Below are 20,482 nucleotides of genomic sequence, written 5' to 3' on the forward strand. Positions count from 1 at the left end.
ATTTTAAGTGTAGAAATTGTATTTCACCAAATTATCTATTACTCATAAACAGTACACCAGAATTTTATGTAACATATACATGTCATAGAATATCAACGCTTGTTTTTTAAACCAGAAGGTTAATTGAAAGACAGTTTCATACTAAACAAATATACTATCATAAGTTTGGTGGAGGTTATACGCGACAATCTGTGTTCTGTGAAAAATAGTTTCCCATTGTCCCCTCTTGATCAAATATTAATTACGATACACTTTTATACTACTGATTCTTATAATATTTGTATTTGTGACTGCGTTCATGTCCATGAAAGCACTCATACCAGTAATTCAGTACGAATTTATAGTAGGTAATACTTTAAGCCTACATACATTGGCAGTGGACATATACTTTTATCGTGGGATTGTTTTTAATTAACAATATTACATTACAAGAAACTAACAGTTGATGCAAGTTAATTATGTGGTATGTTGTTAAACAATGTGTATATTTTGGGATAACAGGGAATAAGTACGGTATGTTTATAAGGCTCAGTGCGTAATGGATTACGCGTGATGTGCTGCTGATGTGTAAATTTCATTCTCAAACAATGTCAAATTCTTCTGACTGTCCTTAAACCCTACAAAACTGACTCTCACACCTGCAAGAACTAGTCCGAATACCAATTTATCGCTGCACGAAAAGCTCATATACTATGCATTACTTGTGCACATGCTCCTGACAGTCTAGGGAACACATCTTATGGACAGAAACAAAGCAGTGCGAGGGTTGACATCTAGTGAGTAGTTATGACACTTGATCAATGATCCAATAGTTAACAGTTCGATAACTTGGCTGCTATTACGCCGTGCAATGCAGCGAACATTTATCGAGTCAATGACTGTAACAAATCAATAGCTATCGGACAGATATCTCACCCTTCCAGAAACCGGGCTTTAGACTGTTCATATGGGGGTGGATTAGTAGGAGGGTGTGGGATGAGATTTGTGTTTGTACTCTCAGTGAACACATTCAAACATTGCGTGAAATAAATTTCATGGCTACACATTCAAACGACGTAAGCCTGGATAAGCAATACAAGAATAGAATGATAACCAGTGTGCTGGAGGGAGAGGTCATTTTACAAAACAAGAGAAGAAGAATATTACAAAAAGTATTTATTTTTCTGACAATTATGTACATACGATATAGTAATAAATAATTCACAGCCGTCAAATAAACATGAATGCACCAAGTTTCTTATTGCATCGATAATGCATCCATTACATTCCCTTCATGAAAAGTATATAAGAATAATACTATTTAGATTTAGAATATTATTTTTGTATTGTAGTGCTCTTGCTCGAGAGAAGATCCTGTACTGGGTGACCATTTATAACATTTGTTTTGAATGAGATTAACCTTTTATTCATATTAATATTTATGGTACTTTACACTTGACTAGCAATAGGGAGATACAAAATTGGAACTTCATGTCAGACATGGACAAGATCAAAGGTTTTGTTTTCTTTCTGTACCTCAAAGGAAAACCATTGTAAGTCCAAATTTTTATTTAAGTTCAATTTTAGATGTAAAAGTTGACGTCCAAATCAGACAGTTATAAGGGTAGCTGATGAATGATTTTGGAAAATAAGGAAAACTTTTTTTTAAATTTCCCCTGATCCCCTTTGATCATAGGATAAGCAAACATATAACAAACTGTGTTGGGAAAAATATAAGAAAACAAAGTAATTGGGCTGAATTATAGTTACCTGTGAAATATTTTACTCAGTTATAATTAAGGTAAAAATTATGTTTTCAACAAGTAATCTATAAAATTACTATTACATCACAGAATGCCATTATTGAGGAAATTACTGACATTTGTTTTCTCATGGGGCTGGAATGATACCAAAGTTTGAAAGGAAACAGATATCACTTCAGTAAGTGACTATGATCACTACATGAGACTAAACATGATATCTTAGAACTTTGAACATTAGTTTTCTCCTATAATTTTTATTTTAGATAGTGACTTTAAGCATTACGAACACCTAATTTGCAAAATATATATTTTTTTTTTTTGCTAGGGGCTTTACGTCGCACCGACACAGATAGGTCTTATGGCGATGATGGGATAGGAAAGGCCTAGGAGTTGGAAGGAAGCGGCCGTGGCCTTAATTAAGGTACAGCCCCAGCATTTGCCTGGTGTGAAAATGGGAAACCACGGAAAACCATTTTCAGGGCTGCCGATAGTGGGATTCGAACCTACTATCTCCCGGATGCAAGCTCACAGCCGCGCGCCTCTACACGCACGAGCAAAATAATTAGTTCTTAAAATTCTCACAAGCCCCGACTTCATAAAGAACCTGTGTTTAATACATTCTAGCAATGATTGATTTTGTAGGATAAGTTTGATATCTTTAGAAGTACCGGAGAGGTAAAAAAATATCCCATAAAGCACTGGTGAAGCTAGTGGTTCTGATATAGTAAGGCTGAAACAGTTATCTTCCTAATCATGCAAGTTTTTGCCATTTCTGTTTCCGTGCGATGTACATAGATTACTAGATTGTAACGACTGCTTTAATGTAATTATTACAATTCTATTCCAAGAAGTAAATTACATGTAAAAATTATATTTTGTAAAAAGTAACAATTACAAGCAAAAATTACTAAAATGTATTGGTTACAATTTGACCTAATTCTATTACTTGTACACAATTATTTGTGAACAATGATAACAAAGTAGGTACCTCGAAAATAAATGTGTAAGTACTGATATAATGAATCACACATTCCTCTTTCTTTCTCTTCTATAAAATAATGTCTTTGTGACTTAACAGTATTTAATCTGAGGTACAGAACTGTACTACACTGTGAGAAGCTGACAGATTATATGAACAACAATGTGCATAACTAAACTCACTGTTAGTTTTTAGTCTTACAGAATTAATTTCCCTTTTAATGAAAGGTTGTAATTTTCTTTATTTACAAATCCAGAATTCGTTCAGTTCATTCAGACAATAGTGCTAACTTGTGGCTACTTTATATACTTTTCTGTGGGTATGTAATGCATACTTAGCCCCTTATACAATCTACTAGTAATGAACATCTGAACTGCACAGCACAGCACAATCTGCTGACATGACACTCATATTGACCTGTGTATTGTATGATACATTTTCAACATATTGGAACACAAATACAAAAACTTTTCTAATATTGAAATGACATCATAAGAAGAACTCATTCAACTTTACTTAAGAAGGATACCTTCTGTCATTTTCTGTCATTTTAGCCATTTCCACACAAAATTAGTTGATTACCGTGGCTCTGATCAAGAAGACATTAAGTGTTTCCCTAAATGGAGCAAGTATTTTTGAAATTACAGCATTTCTCTTTAAAGAATTTGTTCATTTAAAAATGCTCCTGGTGCAATAATTTTTTGGTTTAAACAACTGATAGGGAATCTGCCACCTGGACAACAGTCCTAAATGCAGATCAGTGATGATTGACTGATTGGCTGAAATTTAATTATGTAGGCACAAAAAAATTGTAGTGTTATTTCTAATTTCTGTGCCTTACTGGTAGGCCTACTTGTAATCAAAATTTTTATTAATAATCATAAGTTATTACATTACAAATATTTGATTTTTCCATTCTTTAACACAAATTATTTCTGAAAATTATCAACTATTATTAAAATAGTCACTGCAAGTTATGAATACTGTATGAATGCACATGTGTGGCAATTTTGAAGGCAATGAGATTAAAGCTGTTCCATTTGAATTCTAGAAAAAGATATTTGTGAGTTATTTACACTGAAAAAAGGTCTGATATTAATATTGATTTCTGATTCAGGATAAAGGTTAGCCTACTGAAGTTAGATGCTTCAACTCATCACTTCTTAATGTCTAAACAAGCACAGTTTACTTTTTCTACCCTTAGACATTCTCTAACATTTATGACTAGAATGCATTTCAATCAATTTATAGGCTTAATCATATGATAACACTGAAAACATAAAACTATAGTTGTGATTAAAATGACTCTGCAGAACCTTTAAAAATGGCTGCTCATGAATAAAAAAGGAATGATATCACCTTTTGCTCCAAATTTTGGAGTATCTACCAGGACTGAAATCTCATTTTTAGATTTTGGGCCACTTCCAGGCCAAGACAATTGATTGGAGAAGAGACTTTCAGATTTAAATATACTAAAAACCTAAGAAAGTCAAACTTTCCTGTTTCAGCAAACTGAACAATCATCGATGATATAAAACTTTAACCTCTTTTCAAAAGTTGAATACCCAATAACAGAGGATACACACAATCTTCTCTGAGGAATCTTATTTTTGAACTTGGTGCATTGCAAAGCATTAGTAAAGATATTATAACACATTGTATTAATTTACATATACACACAGTATTGTTATAGATGTACTGATTCTATGTATACACACAAAATATATGTTAAGTTCTAGTGTGTTATGGAACGTAATTTCTGCTCCAAACACAACCACCCACATTTTTATTATATTTTATTAATCTTTTCCATGCAGTTACTGATTGTATTAAATCATACAGTTATTAACTTCCACAGTACACCTTTTAAGTGTATAATATATTAATAAACTAAGTTATCTTGCAGAAATTATGACTGCAGCACAGATTCATTTAGTGAACTGGTTGGGGAATCATAATCTATCGGATAAACAGAGATCATTTCATTAAAGTATTATTGGTATAATACTACTGAGCAAGAAATATCAACCTCAACAACCAAAACTCTACACACAATGGTGTTGAAGAGGCTGCTGCTATTTCTCTCCTTCCTGTTTCATTCTCTTAAATACTAGTTGTATTCCGTGCACATACTTTCAAATTGACCAGCAGTGTTCTTGGCCATTAATGCAGGATAAAAAAAGAAGAGATCTCCCAATTCTCAGATGGACAAAGATTGGGCACAAATTCCATCTCCTTCATGTCAGTTAATTAAAACAAACACTTCCTGTGAAATCATTGTGCTCATTTTTTTAGCATAAACATGCTGTACTGGCTCTCTTGAGCAATTATTCAGATGGATAAATAAATAAATAAATAAATAAATAAATAAATAAATAAATAAATAAGTGTTGTTGTGGGTGAAGGAAAGAATGTTGACAAAAGCTTTCACTTCCCTGGAAATAATTTAAGTTTAATTGCACTGTCCCCAGCCAAGTAAAGTAGTGTGATCTTCACTGAAGGCCATAACTCAAGTAACGTACGCACCAGATTTGCACTTCTTCCTCGTTCACGCAGCACATGGGGTAGACCATAGGCGATTTGGTAGATTTTGCACATCTCTGGCACAAGGTTTCTGTGTTGTCCTAGAAATAGAGCACAGTGTGATTCAAAGGTGAACAAAGGACTATTCTTGATTTAGCAAGTCTGTTGTATTCACAGTTTGTGTTTTCAGCAATCCTAGAAGAACTACACAGTACGATCTCACTAATTTGGTGCTCTTGAAAGAGGAGCTGTGGTGGATTGCTGGAAAAGCCAGATTATTAGGATTTATAGGCTATAACTTTTGGTTTGGTAGGAAGAAAAAACCTGTAAACATTTAAATGGTTCATTTTTGCATGTTTTGTTTGGTATTGTATGTTACATACATACTGCTAATATTTAGGGTCTAATATTAATTTAGTGTGGCTATTTTTAGCCGAGTACAGCCCTTGTACAGCAGACCGTCCGATGAGGGTGGGCGGCATCTGCCATGTGTAGGTAACTGCGTGTTATTGTGGCGGAGGATAGTGTTATGTGTGAGCTGCAGGGATGTTGGGGACAGCACAAAGACCCAGCCCCCGAGCCACTGGAATTAACCAATGAAGGTTAAATTCCCTGACCCAGTCGGGAATTGAACCCAGGACCCTCTGTACAAAAGGCCAGCATGCTTACCATTTAGCCACAGAGCTGGACAGTGTTTAGGGTAATAACATGAGAAATCCTACAAACCACAGAATAAATATAACACTGCATATTGTACAATATTTTGCAAAAGGAAAGTAGTCCACCCATTGTTATTTTCAGTAAGAAAGCTGTTAATTGTACGTGGTTTTATCTTCATGTTAAAAGAAGTTTTGAAGGCTTTTTTGAGTAATCTCTTCCAAAACAATAATATCCAAATCCATATTTTTAAATATAATAGCACAGGTGGAAAATAAAGGCTGGATTACTGGATGTGCTGGACTCCATTATGGACATCTATGGAGATTATGCTGTATACTTTAGGAAAAAACATGATGGCCTCAGTTCCTGGAAGCTTGAAGCCAGCAGTCAATTACACCCTGCACCCTGCTGAGTTGAAGAGTTCTAAGTGATCCTTGTTTGGTGTGGAGAGTTTGTTAAACCACTTTCTTCCACACAGTCCTCAGTTTTTACCCTTTCTTCGTGTCCAGTGCAGTAGATGATTTGGCAACTCCGGCTACAGTGGACATAGTAAATCCTATAAGCCACTAATAGACACCGGGCTGCCCTGGTGGAGAGTAGTGGTTTGAGGCAAGGTCGTCATGTTTTGTCCCCATATATATTTTTTTTTCCTCATTCTAAGAAATACTAATGAGATCTGTACATATTGGTCCCTTTCCTTTATAAACCTGTTAGGAGCAAGCAAGTTTAAGAACAGTGTGTCTAAAAAAAGATCAGCTGTTTACCAGCCAGTGTTCTGAAAAGGACCCAGGCATATTTTGCATTTCTCCTTACATAAGATAGTAGCATAGGTTGTGACATGATGGTACCATCAACAGTACTGTCCGTGTACTGGAAAGTCTCTATAAACCCCTCGATCTACGATATGCTCACAATTCTGTCTAAATATTAAACTTATGGCGAATGCTCAATTTTTCAAGCTAGACTCTCCTCAGTTTCAAGGAAATATTGCCACATTATGTACAATGAAATAATGAAATAACTTTAAAAATAACATTTTCCAACTTACGGTATTATTTCTGGCTGACTTTCTGTTATAACTCGTTTTCCATTGTTGAAATATCTGAATAAAATAACTATTCTTATTCCATCCATGTAATCCCCCTGTGGGTGGGGGTGGTAGATTAACACCCACGTTATCCCCTGCCCATCGTAAGAGGCTATTTAAGGGGTCCCAGGGGCTCTGAACTTGGGAGCATGGGTTGGCAACCATAGGGCTCTTAGCTACTCCTGGCATTGCTTCCCCTTACTTGTGCCAGGCTCTTCATTTTCATCTACCCTATCTGGTTTTTTCTTAGTCAACTCTTGTTCCTTTCTACCCCGACAGTATCAGGTTGCGAATCTTACGGAGTCTTTCATTTTCACGCCCTTCATTGCCCTTGTCTTCCTTTGGCTGATATCTTCAGTTTTTGAAGTGTCAGACACCTTCCATTTTTCCTCTCTGATTAGTGCTATATAGAGGTTGGTTGCCCAGTTGTACTTCCTCTTAAAACAATGATCACCACCACCACCACCACCACCACCACCACCACCACCACCACCACCACCACAACCACCCATCAATGTAATATTGCTATGTGGTCTTTAGACTAGTGAGGGAATTGATGATATGTAATCATTTGGTCCTAAATTGATAAGAAATACCAGTATTGATCTGTTTGTTGCTAACTTAAAGTACCGTGGCTTGTTAGCCAATGTCCCAACCTATCGCCCATGAATTAGAAATTGAGTGAGTTCTAGTCCGGGAAAAGCCTGTTACTCTGAATGGTGAAAGTTGTCAAGTACTTTTCTAGTTCATTACAATCTGCAGAACATTTAGTGACGCTTTGGCTCCCTAGCGCTGAATCTGTAGACCTCGGTTAAATTCAAGATGTGAGACATCTGGTGGTGTAATCGCAAACCTTCAAATACTGTTGTTATTTATTCACCGAAGCAAGGAAATAAGGTGAAAACTGAAATTTTGAAACTTATTGTAGTGGCTGAGGAAAATCCATGTACATCACAGGAACAAATTAAATAGCATTTATTAACATTTAATGGGACTAATTTTGACCTATTTAAAGGTCATCTTGAGCCATATCATGTGCAGAACAATGTATTTGAAACACAGTTGTTTTAAAGATGGTCTTAAAACATAGAAGTTTGACACTATGAAAAAATTGCTTTTAGAATTTCCTTAAAACACTTTTGTTCACTTGGCTGTGGGAATATAAATATTCAAAATTCAATTATACAGGTCGAAACTAGTCCCTTTAAATGTTTATTTAATAAATACTATTTAATTTGTATAGAAAAGGTGGATTTAACTCACTTATTTTAATATGATTTAATCAAAGTTCAATACAGACCCATAAAATGAAATTCATTTCTCTATATCACAAGAACAGCTTAGAATTCCTACTCGGAAGGAACATCACGGGCTATACACAGTGAGGGCAGAAAAATAATAGCGTTATTTAACTTTCTGCTATTATATATCATGCAGCATAACTTGTTAATTTGGTCGTATTACAGCTTTCTTTTCTTTTTTTTTCTTTTTCTTAAATCCAGCAATAGTATGTCCTAGGCTCGATATGCTGTTCAGTGCTTGGCATTCACTCACTGCGGAGAGATAGGGAAGATTCAAATAAAAGGAAATTTCTACAAAAGATCCTTGGCCCACAACAAAAATTCTGAGGGCCAAGGTCTCCTGAGGTCGAATGCAGAGCTGTGCTCTAAATTTTTTTTACAAGTTGCTCTACGTCGCACTGACGCAGATAGATCTTATGGCGATGATGGGACGGGAAAGGGCCAGGAGTGGGAAGAAAAAGCGGCCATGGCCCCAGTTAAGGTACAGCCCCAGCACTTGCCTAGTGTGAAAATGGGGGACCTCGGAAAACCATCTTCAGGGTTGCCGACAATGGGGTTCGAACTCACTATCTCCCGAATACTGGATACTGGCCACAATCAAGTGACTGCAGCTATCGAGCTTGGTGGTACTCTAAATTTGGAAAGCCTCACTTGTAATGAGCAAACACCATCTTGTGTTTTATGGATATCTCTCTCGAATGCCTAACACCGGATGACTTGTAGATGTACCACTCCATGAGTAACTGCATTGAAGGGGGATCTGGCAGGTGCATCTGAGTCACTGGTTCAAGAAAGAACTAAGTAGTTCAGGGCCTGGGTGGGCAGGATAAAGGATCTTCCAGAAAGGGTGAGAATAAGACCTGGTGAAGAGCCACATTCTCCACCAAGATGGAGTTATGGAAATCCAGAATGTCTTACAAGTGTTGTCCATGGATCTAAGAGGCAAATACATTAAGTAAAATCAAACAAAGTTGCTGTAGTTTCTAAGAGATACTGGAGTGTTGTATGGCAAGCTTGAGGATAGAAGGGGAGCGGCCAGCCAGCCATTTTAAATGAGATGATCCCTATTGCAATTAACATTTACACCCTGTGTTAACAAAACTGTCCCCTTTTTAAAATAGCAATCTTTTTTTTTTTTTTTTTTGCTAGGGGCTTTACGTCGCACCGACACAGATAGGTCTTATGGCGACGATGGGATAGGAAAGGCCTGGGAGTTGGAAGGAAGCGGCCGTGGCCTTAATTAAGGTACAGCCCCAGCATTTGCCTGGTGTGAAAATGGGAAACCATGGAAAACCATCTTCAGGGGTGCCGATAGTGGGATTCGAACCTACTATCTCCCGGATGCAAGCTCACAGCCGCACGCCTCTATGCGCACGGCCAACTCGCCCGGTAGCAATCATTTTTATGAGTGATATCACCTTAAGTAGAACCTCCATGGCTCAGGCAGCAGCACGCTGACCACTGGGTTCCGTGGTTCAAATTCTCTTCACTCCATGTGATATTTATGCTGGACAAAGCAGAGGGAGGACAGGTTTTTCTCTGGGTACTCTGGGTTTCTCTCTCATCTTTCTTGCCAGCAACACCCTCCAATATCAATTAATTTCATCTGTCAGTCATTAATCATTGCCCCAGAGGAGTGCAACAGGCTTCAGCTGCCAGTACAATTCCTATCCTTGCCGCTAGATGGGAACTTCATTCATTACATTCCTGACCTGATCGAATGATTGGAAACAGGCTGTGGATTTTCATTTCATTTTCATCACCTTAAATGTGAACCCTGCACTGTTGTAAAATTGCCTTGGTTTTATATTAAGAAGGTCTTGTGGATGTGAAAGCAGATCCTCATGAATACCCAACAATGAGAATGAGTATATTTCTGCATAAGAGTTTTTAAAGACTGGTACTGTGAGCATCACGTTGCTCTTATTGTGGATGTCGGGCTCATTGTTATGTTTTGTACTTTTAAATTCTACTTGTGATGTACTGTGCTACACCCAAATGAGCCCCTCTTTCAACAATGCTCAGCAAATTGGTTGCATAATGTGAGTGGGTGGACTTTGACATGCTTCCTGAACTTTGTAATCTCCGAGTATTTCAACTTGCTTCATCGTAATCATCTATCAGAAACAAATGAGGTCATAGCAGTTACTAATTAAGGAACATTCTATCCACTGGACTAGGCTATCTGGTAGCCTTCATTAGAACCTTTATATCACGGGCTGATAAAATGACTTGACTGACAATTCCTGTTTTCAGTAGAATATTTACTGCTTGAAGAATCATCTTGCCAGGCTACAGAAATGGAGTGGATTGTTCGGCCAGCATCTCTTTACCAAATGTCAGGCTTTCGATGGATATCAATCAGTATCAAGCAATCAGTACTGATCTATATCGTCGTCCAGATGGCAGATTCCTTATCTGTTCTTTTCTTAGCCATTTCCTGAATGATTTCAAAGAAATTGGAAATTTATTGAACATCTCCCTTGGTATGTTATTCTAATCCCTAAATCCCCTCCCTACAAATGAATATTTGCCCCAATTTGTCCTCTTCAATTCCAGATTTATCTTCATATTGTGATCTTCCCTACTTTTAAAGACACCACTCAAACTTATTCGTCTACTAATGTCATTCCATGCCATCTCTCCACTGACAGCTCGGAACATACCACTCAATACCAATGTACTTGGTCCGTTATTGGAGATAATACGTTTTCCAGCTAACTCATTCCTGGTTGCCAGCATTTCGCGCCAGTGTACTAAGTTGAGCTCATCAGTTGGTATATAGCACACCCACCAAGACACATGGCTGGTGCATACCGTGGAGGCCACTGCATAGGCTACTTGAAGCCACAGGCAGTGCCAGTACACTATGAGAGACTTTGCCTCATTTCCAAAAACTGATGCCTGCCTGGCCATCTGTTGATATAGATGTTGATTCCCATAGAGAAAAGTTACTCATTCGGGATAAATATTTCAGGTTCCCTATGGGAATCAACATCTATAACATGCCACTTAGTTGAGCAGCTCGTCTCCTTTCTTCCAAGTCTTCCTAGCCCAAACTTTGTAATTTTTGTAATGTTACTCTTTTATCGGAAATCACCCAGACCAAATCGAGTTGCTTTTCTTCGGATTTTTTCCAGTTCTTGAATCAAGTAATCCTGGTGAGGGTTCCATACACTGGAACCATACTCTAGTTGGAGTCTTCCCAGGGACTTCTATGCCTTCTCCTTTACATCCTTACTACAACCCCTAAACACCCTCATAACCATGTGCAGAGATCTGTACCCTTTATTTACAATCCCATTTATGTGATTACCTCAATGAAGATCTTTCCTTATATTAACAGTCCCTTTAGTAATATTAATGAAACTTAATGGAGGTGGTGGTGACTATTGTTTTAAGAGGAAGTACAACTGGGCAACCTTCCTATGTTAGCTCTACTACCAAGCTCGATAGCTGCGGCCAGTATCCAGTATTCAGGAGATAGTGGGTTCGAACCCCACTGTCGGCAGCCCTGAAGATGGTTTTCCGTGGTTTCCCATTTTCACACCAGGCAAATGCTTGGGCTGTACCTTAATTAAGGCCACGGCTGCTTCCTTCCCAGTCCTAGCCCTTTCCTATCCCATCGTCGCCATAAGACCTATCTCTGTCAGTGCGACGTAAAGCCAATAGCAAAAAAAAATGTTAGCTCTACTTAGAGGGAAAACTGAAGTGGTCTGGCACTTCGAAGAATGAAGGTATCAGGAAAAGAAAGGGGAAGGGCTACGGAGGATGTGAACCCTGTCAGGATCAGAAGAGAACAAGAGTTGGCAAAGGGAGGTTGGATAGAAATTATGAAAGCAAGAAACTGGTGTTAGTAAGTGAAAGCAGTGCGAGACTCAGCTAGTGGAACCATGGTTGCCAACACACACTCCCAAATTCAGAGCCCCTAGTCCACCTTTCAGTCACCTCTTATGACCGGCAGGGGATATATACTACTGCTCCCACCCAGAGTGGGTAAAAAATCTTGAACCTGATTTTCGTGAACATACATAGAAACTATTACTGTATTCTGAAACAATGACCTTAAAGGATATTTCAGAAAGTAAGAATCATATTTCAAGAATAATATTTAGGCCTGTATTTTCTAAATTTATTTTAAATGTCATATTAAAAATGTGCATAATACAGTGGACTCGTGATTATACATGGCAGTTGGGGGAGAGAGACAGCAGATAATCCACAAATGAGGTGAAACGGATATTAAAAGAAGCTACCGGTATTTGCTACATTATAATGCTGTGGAGTTTACTTTAAAATAAAGTTCTTAAATGGTTAAACGGTTCTTTAAGTCTCATTAGCCAACCAGATGTTACATTAAATTTGCCTTCAATCTCCAATGGAAGAAAGAAAAAAAGGAAGTCTTATTTGGCACATTTCAAGTCAGATACTTGCACATGTGTTTTGCTTGTTCCTGTTGAAACCATTTCAACATGACTTTATCCACTTCTGCAAACATAGATATTTTCATTCTTTTCCACTTCCACAAATCGCTGGACAAAGCAGAGCTCCTTGCAAAAGTTATTTTGTCTTTGTTTTTCCTGACATCCTATATCTTTGTTTCACCCACACTATAGGTCAAAGACAGGAGCTGTGTAACTGATGTCTTCATGTTTATGAACTATTTCCAACTTCTGTGTTATTATTTAGACTACAGGTTTATGGTTTCTTTTTGGCACTAACAGACACCAATCAAAAATTCTATGTACTGCAGGCACCCACATGGTCAAGACCATTGCTGTGCACGTCATGCACATCAGCTGTTTGAGAGTCATTGTTGTGATGTACTGCAATGAGGCTAACCAGTAAAGTAAATAATCCACCTGCAGATAATTGAAAGTCTGCTGTATCTCAGTGGCAACTCATGCTCAGTTACGTTGGTGGCTCTGTCGTGTAATGCCCAGGGGTTGTGTACATGAAGTACTAGCTGAACTCATGAAAACCTGCAGAAACATCTCATGTGTCCCTCTCTCCCTATGTCCTATAAGCTTTGAAATTTCCAAAAATTTACAGAAAAAATTCAGGTAAACGTACATCTCAATTCATTCATGGTTTTGAGTGATTTTGACAGTATAAACAACTGACTTGAACAAGAAAACAACAGTTACAAAGGTGCAAAAAAATAAAGGAATTTTGATCTAGTATCGACACACTCATATTTACAGAAGTTCTGAGACCTATATGCAACTTTTTGAGCTGGCTTTCTTAATGAAGGGGGAAATAAATGAATTGATTAATTAATTTAAAAATATCATCTGATGACAGTAATATTCCTATTTGTATTTTCATGACTACCTAACTTTGAAGAATTCGCCTTCATCTGTACAATTACAGAGAAATATCTTCATGATTACAAGTCTTTTTTTTTTTACAATTTGCTTTACGTCGCACCGACACAGATAGGTCTTATGGCGATGATGAGTATAGGAGTGGGAAGGAAGCGGCCATGGCCTTAATTAAGGTACAGCTCCAGCATTTGCGTGGTGTAAAAATGGGAAACCACGCAAAACCATCTTCAGGGCTGTCGACAGTGGGGTTCAAACCCACTATCTCCCGAATACTGGATACTGGCCGCACTTAAGTGACTGCAGCTATCGAGCTCGGTTGTAGATTGTTTATTCAGGTATTGATGTAATTACTTTTAAGGCTTGTCTCATCTTGCCAGGTGTATTACAAAGAGTGAGAGAGCAACAATTAAAACCTTTATCAGTTTAAAGCCTTGAAATAATTCTTTGCCGGAGTAGTAACATTTCAATACAAATTGTCGAGCCTTTCACATCCTTCAAGACAAGATTGTCCCAAAGCGGGTCATAGTCCAAGAGAGCAGAGGGTGTGATTTACAGCCGCTTGTGGAGGAAGTGTCAATATTTTCAAGAACTGGGACATCTCAGCTACACAGCTCGTCCAATACACACAAATAGGCCAGCCTTGTTGCAAGGCATGTAGATCATACAGAAGCTTACGGGCGACTCTTAACTACAGCTTTCTCCAATAGGTGGCTAAGGGCGCTCCCATGTGTTTATCCTAATGTGCCATTCACATATCCAAGCAAGGTTGCCATATCACCAGTAACTGAATAGGTATCGATCTTTGGCTCGATAACAGCACACAATATCAAGGGTTGCTCTTCGCTGTATAGTATAATCTTTCATTCTGGTAGTTCTGCAGCTCTGCAGATTGTATTATGTATATAGTAGGTACATAAGAGTTTGTGTAGTACAGTCTGAAGCATCCGAGAAACTTGTAGTATTCATAATACATTTCATAAATTAACTTGGACAGATCGAGTTACTAATGAGGAAGTAATGGTCAGAGTTGGGGAACCCTGAGCTTGTCAACGAATTTGAAGACGAGAAGAAATACATGGACTGGACATATAATCAGACATGAGAGTTTACTAGCATTCATCCTGGAAGGCTCTGTGGAAGGAAGAAATTGCAGGGGATTTCCTAGACTAGAATATATTGGTCTACTGGTGGAGGAGCTGGAATGCCAATGTTATCATAGGATATAAACTTCATGGTTCTGATCTGTATTGAATTGTAATCACAATAATAATTATTAAATTAATGTCATAAAGGACCACCTTTCAATACTATAATATGCAATATTTTGTATTACATTAACTAGGGACTAGTTTTGGGCTGGGCTGGCCATCTTCAGCCTTAATGTAAAACATATAATAACTAAACAAATGTACATACACACAATTGACATAAAACAAATAAACAAATATACAATTGATATTAAAAACTGGGATGAAATTATGAGTAAATTTGAAAATAAATTAGGCTCTAAATTCTTAGCATCTTGAGTACCGTATGCTCATCATCAAGACTCTTTCATGTACTAATATTCATAGAACTGTTAGTTCCTTCCTGGTAATCATTACAATTTCAATTGTAAAATGGGAACTGGTAAATGTTGATCCTGTAGTCAATCACCAAATCTACTTGAGTGGTGATAGCCGTATGCAAGTCACTGGACGCCGCTGTAAATAACCACCAGCTGACGCAGAACTGCTAGATGATGTTTCAACATCAATCATAATAAAATGAAATGCTCTCGTAGTACTTGTTAAAATCATATTGAAATGTTGTTGGACACTGAAGTTAACCTGAATTACCGCAATGAGAGGAGAACCAATATTACAACACCTCCAAAACAGTTGATTCAGCTTCTAACTAGATGGCATAAGATGTGGTGGTGGTGGTGGTCACTGTTTTGGGAGGAAGTACAACTGGGCAATTTAATGCCAATGAGAGAGAAAATAGAAGAGGTCTGAAGAATGAAAGCATGAGTAAAAGAAAGGGAGGGCATGCAGATGAAAAGCCCCCTAGGATTCGTAAACCTAATACCGTCAGGGTTGGAATGGTACACGAGTACTTTTGATCACAACGGAGGTAGTTTAGGAAAGATGAAGTGAAGTACGTGGCACAATTAAGTAGAAGCAAAGTTGCAAATTTGAGAGTCACTAGTTGTTTGTTGTGGAAGCTGAACAGATAAGAATCCATAACTTCAGCAGCTGTTTCCCCATGGAAGGTAACAAGAACCCACCTACTGTAATCAGTTTAGCAGAGAATTCAGTTATTACTTGCCAGGATGACATTTTGAGCCCAAACTGTTATCTTGGCCTAGTGGTATTTGAAGATGCTCAAGTATACTGGCTTTGCACGAACAGGTGAAGGAATTCTGTGGGACAAAATTTTTGGCATCGCAGCATCTCTGGAAACCAAAAGTAAGTAGTGGGACATAAGGCACCAACAACATTAGTATTCATCATCACCACTGGTTCATCGTGTATTTCACTGTCTTTGAAAATTTCTCTTCCCCTAACATCACAGGGTCTTCATCTAGGTCTTTTGCTGGGATCCTATTTGTAGCCATTCCCTTCACTTGACCTGTTCTAGTGTTTGAACCAGACTCCTTACAAACATACATTGCTATCTTATATCTTCATCTCTTAAACAACAACTTTTTTGTTTACACTTTACTTTATGTCTCACTGTCAGAGATAGGTCTTAATGGCGATGATGGTACGGGAAAGACCTAGTGTGAAAATGGGAAACCATGGAAAACCATCTTCAGGGCTGCCGACAATAGGGTTCAAATCCACTATCTCCCGGATGCAAGCTCACGGCTGCGCGCCCCTAACTGCATGGCTAACTCGCCTGGTAATATGGTATTATTATTAAAGAACTTGGACAATTATGGACCGCTTGTAACTTAAGACTATGGTACAGTATCTTTTGCTGATCATCTACCTCTGTTCCTCCGATAACACTCTCCAAAGTTCGCGTCCAATTTACAAAAGCAAAAAATCCGCGGATGTGATCTGTCACTAGAAGTCCATGCTATCGGTTATTACGTCATCTGTGATCTTCTGTCTTTGAACATTGCATCTCTTTCAGTTTTAATTTGGAGATGTAATTTTTTAAAAAAATTCTTAGCCTGTTGTTTTGCATTTTGTGAAGGTGACCATGAAATTGTAGTCTTTGTCTTTTAATTGTGTCTGTAATTTTCTCTATTGTTGTAGAGGTCTTCAGTTTTTCTCCTCATCCAAATATATTTATTCTCTTGAGGTCCTAAATTGTTCCTTTGATTGTTTGCTTCTTTCTTTTCCAGTTCCTGTTGTTCGCCTTGTTTGTTCATTATTATCATCATCATCATCATTATTAGGGTAGCATCATGCTTCACAGAATTTTCCCAGCTCAGGACATTTTAAGCAAGCCTCGGACCTATGAAAGTAAAGGAGTCCCACTCCCGTTTGACAGGCGAGGGACTCCTTGGAAACAACTTGGCGAAAGAAATGGAATTTGATGGGGAGCTATCAATATTAATGGGGCTTATGGAAGAAAGAAAGTAGAACTGGCTGAGTCAACAAAGAGAATGCATCTGGATGTGCTAGGAGTAAGTGATATTCGGGTAAGGGGAGATAACGAGGAAGAGATAGGAGATTATAAAGTGTACTTGGCAGGTGTTAAAAATGGAAGGGCAGAGTGTGCGGTAGGGCTTTTCATCAGTAATACTATTGCACACAACATAGTTTCTGTTATGCACATAATAAGTGAATGATGTGGGTAGATTTGGCAGGTGGAGGAATTAGGACGAGAATTGTCTCAGTGTATTCACCATGTGATGATGCAGATGAGGATGAAGTCGAAAGTTTTATAAAGCATTGAGTAACATTGTAGTCAGGGTCAACAGCAAGGATAGGATAGTGCTAATGGGCGATTTCAGTGTGAGAGTTGGAAATAGAACTGAAGGATATGATATCCCAGGGAATCACTGGACAGGTGGTAGGAATATTTTGAAAATCTTCTCAAGGTAAAAGGAAATCTTCTTGGTGACGTCACAAACAACCAAGCTCATGGTGAGGAGGAAAATGATGTTGGTGAAATTACGCTTGAGGAAGTGGAAAGAATGGTAAATAAACTCAATTGGCATAAAGCAGGAGGATTAGATGAAATTAGACATGAAATGGTGTATAATAGTGGGAAGGCAGGGATGAAATTGCTTCATAGAATAATAAGATGAGCATGGAGTGTTGGTAAGGTACCTTCAGACTGGACAAAAGTAGTAATTGCACCTATATGTAAGTAAGGGAACAGGAAGGATTGCAACAATTATCGAGGTATGTCATTGTTTAGTATACCAGGCAAAGTATTCCTGGCATGTTGGATGGGAGGGTGTGATCAGTGGTTGAGAAGAAGTTGTATGAAAACCAGTGTGGTTTCAGACCGCAGAGGGGCTGTCAGGATCAGATTTTCAACATGCACCAGGTAACTGAAAAATGCTACGAGAGGAATAGGCAGTTATTTTTATGTTTCGTAGATCTAGAGAAAGCATATGCCAGGGTACCAAGTGAAAAGATGTTAGAAATACTAGAGGTCTATGGAATTAATTACAGATTATTAAAATCAATCAAAGGCATTTATTTTGGCAATTGGGTTGCAGTGAGAATTGATGGTAGAATGAGTTCTTGTATCAGGGTACTTACAGGGGTTAGACAAGGCAGTACTCTTTCACCTTTTTTGTTTGTAGTTTACATGGATCATCTACTGAAAGGTATAAAGTGGCAGGGAGGTATTCAGTTAGGTGGAAATGTAGTAAGCAGTCTGGCCTATGCTGACGACTTGATCTTAATGGCAAATTGTGCCGAAAGCCTGCAGTCCAGTATCTTGGAACTGAAAATAGGTGCAGTGATTATGGTATGAAAATTAGCCTTTTGAAGACTAAATTGATGTCAGTAGGTAAGAAAGCCAAGAGAATTGAATGTCAGATTGGTGATACAAAGCTGGAACAGGTAGATAATTTCAATTATTTAGGATGTCTGTTCTCCCAGGATGGTAATGTAGTAAGTGAGATGATTGAATCAAGGTACAGTAAAGCTAATGCAGTGAGCTCGCAGTTGCGAACAGCAGTATTCTGTAAGAAGGAAGTCAGCTCCTGGACAAAACTATCTTTCTTTCGGTTCTCTTTTCAGACCAACTTTGCTTTACAGTAGAGAAAGCTGCATGGACTCAGGATATCTTGTTTATAAGTTAGAAGTAACAGACATGAAAGTATTGAGATTGATTGCTGGTACAACTAGGTGGGAAAAATGGCAGGAGCGTACCTGGAATGAGAAGATAATGACTAAGTTAGGAATGAACTCGATAGACAAAGCTGTACGCATAAATCGGGGTCATATGAGGCAAATGGAGGAGGATAGTTTACCTAGGAGAATAATGGACTCTGTTATGGGAGGGTAAGAGAAGTAGAGGGAGACCAAGACAAGAATGGTTAGACTCAGTTTGTAATGATTTAAAGATAAGAGGTATAGAAGTAAATTAGGCCACAGCACTAATTGCAAACAGAGGATTGTGGTGACGTTTAGCAAATTCAGAGAGGTTTGCAGACTGAACATTGAAAGGCATAACGGTCTATAATTATGATGTAATGCATGTTGTTATTATCATCATCATTATGCCAAACACAGTTGCTGAGAATAACGGATGGTAGCATGAAAGTAGCAAGAATGATTGCTGGTACAAACAGGTGAGAACAATGGCAGGAGGGTACTTGGAATGAGAAGATAAAGGCTTGTTGATTGAGTTTCCAGAATTTTATTTAGCTATCTCAATTGGAAGCCATATTTTTGGTCGGTATTGTGCGTAATTTATGGTGATTTGGATAGAATCTGAGGATGTTCTCATAGAATGAATTCTTTGTTTAATAGTGTGTATTTCTTACAGGTATGTTATGGTATTTTATGTATTATAATTAATGTTTTAGTTGGACTAAAATTCTTTGAAGTTACATAAACTAACAATGGAGGTTTTCTAGAAAAGTGTTCAAATTTTGAGAATTTGCCCTTCAATAAAAAATATTTTAGTCTTGTTTGAGCGCTTTTGCCAATGGGCCTTATTTGGTTCAAAATTTAAAGTTTAAAATCTATACTAAAACTTTTGTAGTTACGGATATTTCTGATTTGTCTCCGTGGCATAGTCGGTAGCACATTGGCATTCGCAACTAAGGTTTCCGAGTTTGAATCCTGCCTTGACTTCTTTTTTGTAAACAACTTCTGTTTTTCAAGTGATGTAATGAGGTCAAAAATTTTATTTTTGCTCTGGACCTGCATTTATTAAAGGTGCTCCTTGTTGTGAAATGCTTTGTTTCCAATGCTTTCATGAAAAATACCACCCAAATAAGTGTAATAATGAGTCAAGTTGAAGCAACTCATTGTCAGACAAATAGTGAAAATGTGACAAATATTTTAAATAATGTAAACAATAATACAAATATTAGTAATGTAAATAAAAAAATATTAAAAAATTTCATCTAATCTAAAAAATGCATACATTGTACCAAAAACATAGAATTTAAAGAAAAAATAAAGAAAAAGAAGGGGAAAAGAAGATCAAGGTTGGATTCAAACTCGGAAACTTCAGTTCCCAACGTCAATGCGCTACCAACTATGCCACAGTGACAAGTCGGAAATATCTATGGGAATAAGACTAAAAATGTTCAAGGACAGATTTTAAACATTAAATTTTGAATAAAATAAGGCCCGTTGGCAGAAAACGCACAAAGAGGCTAAGATATATTTTAATGAAGGGCATATCCTCAAAATTTGAACACTTTTCTAGAAAACCACATGGCAACCTGC

General features: G+C 37.7%; 1 protein-coding gene across 1 annotated transcript in view; it reads right to left on the minus strand.

Annotated features, from left to right (window-relative positions):
* Nucleotides 1-1,138: 1,138 nt before the first annotated feature.
* LOC136877221 (uncharacterized) overlaps nt 1,139-20,482 on the minus strand; it is a 32,665-nt gene continuing 13,321 nt past the window's right edge. Inside the window, exon 3 of the mRNA XM_067151070.2 lies at nt 1,139-5,345. Coding sequence (XP_067007171.2) covers nt 5,214-5,345 — 132 coding nt within the window. The 3' untranslated portion in view covers nt 1,139-5,213. The remainder of the gene's footprint in view (nt 5,346-20,482) is intronic.

The sequence above is a fragment of the Anabrus simplex genome, chromosome 7 (genome assembly GCF_040414725.1).
Source record: "Anabrus simplex isolate iqAnaSimp1 chromosome 7, ASM4041472v1, whole genome shotgun sequence".
NCBI classification, from domain to species: domain Eukaryota; kingdom Metazoa; phylum Arthropoda; class Insecta; order Orthoptera; family Tettigoniidae; genus Anabrus; species Anabrus simplex.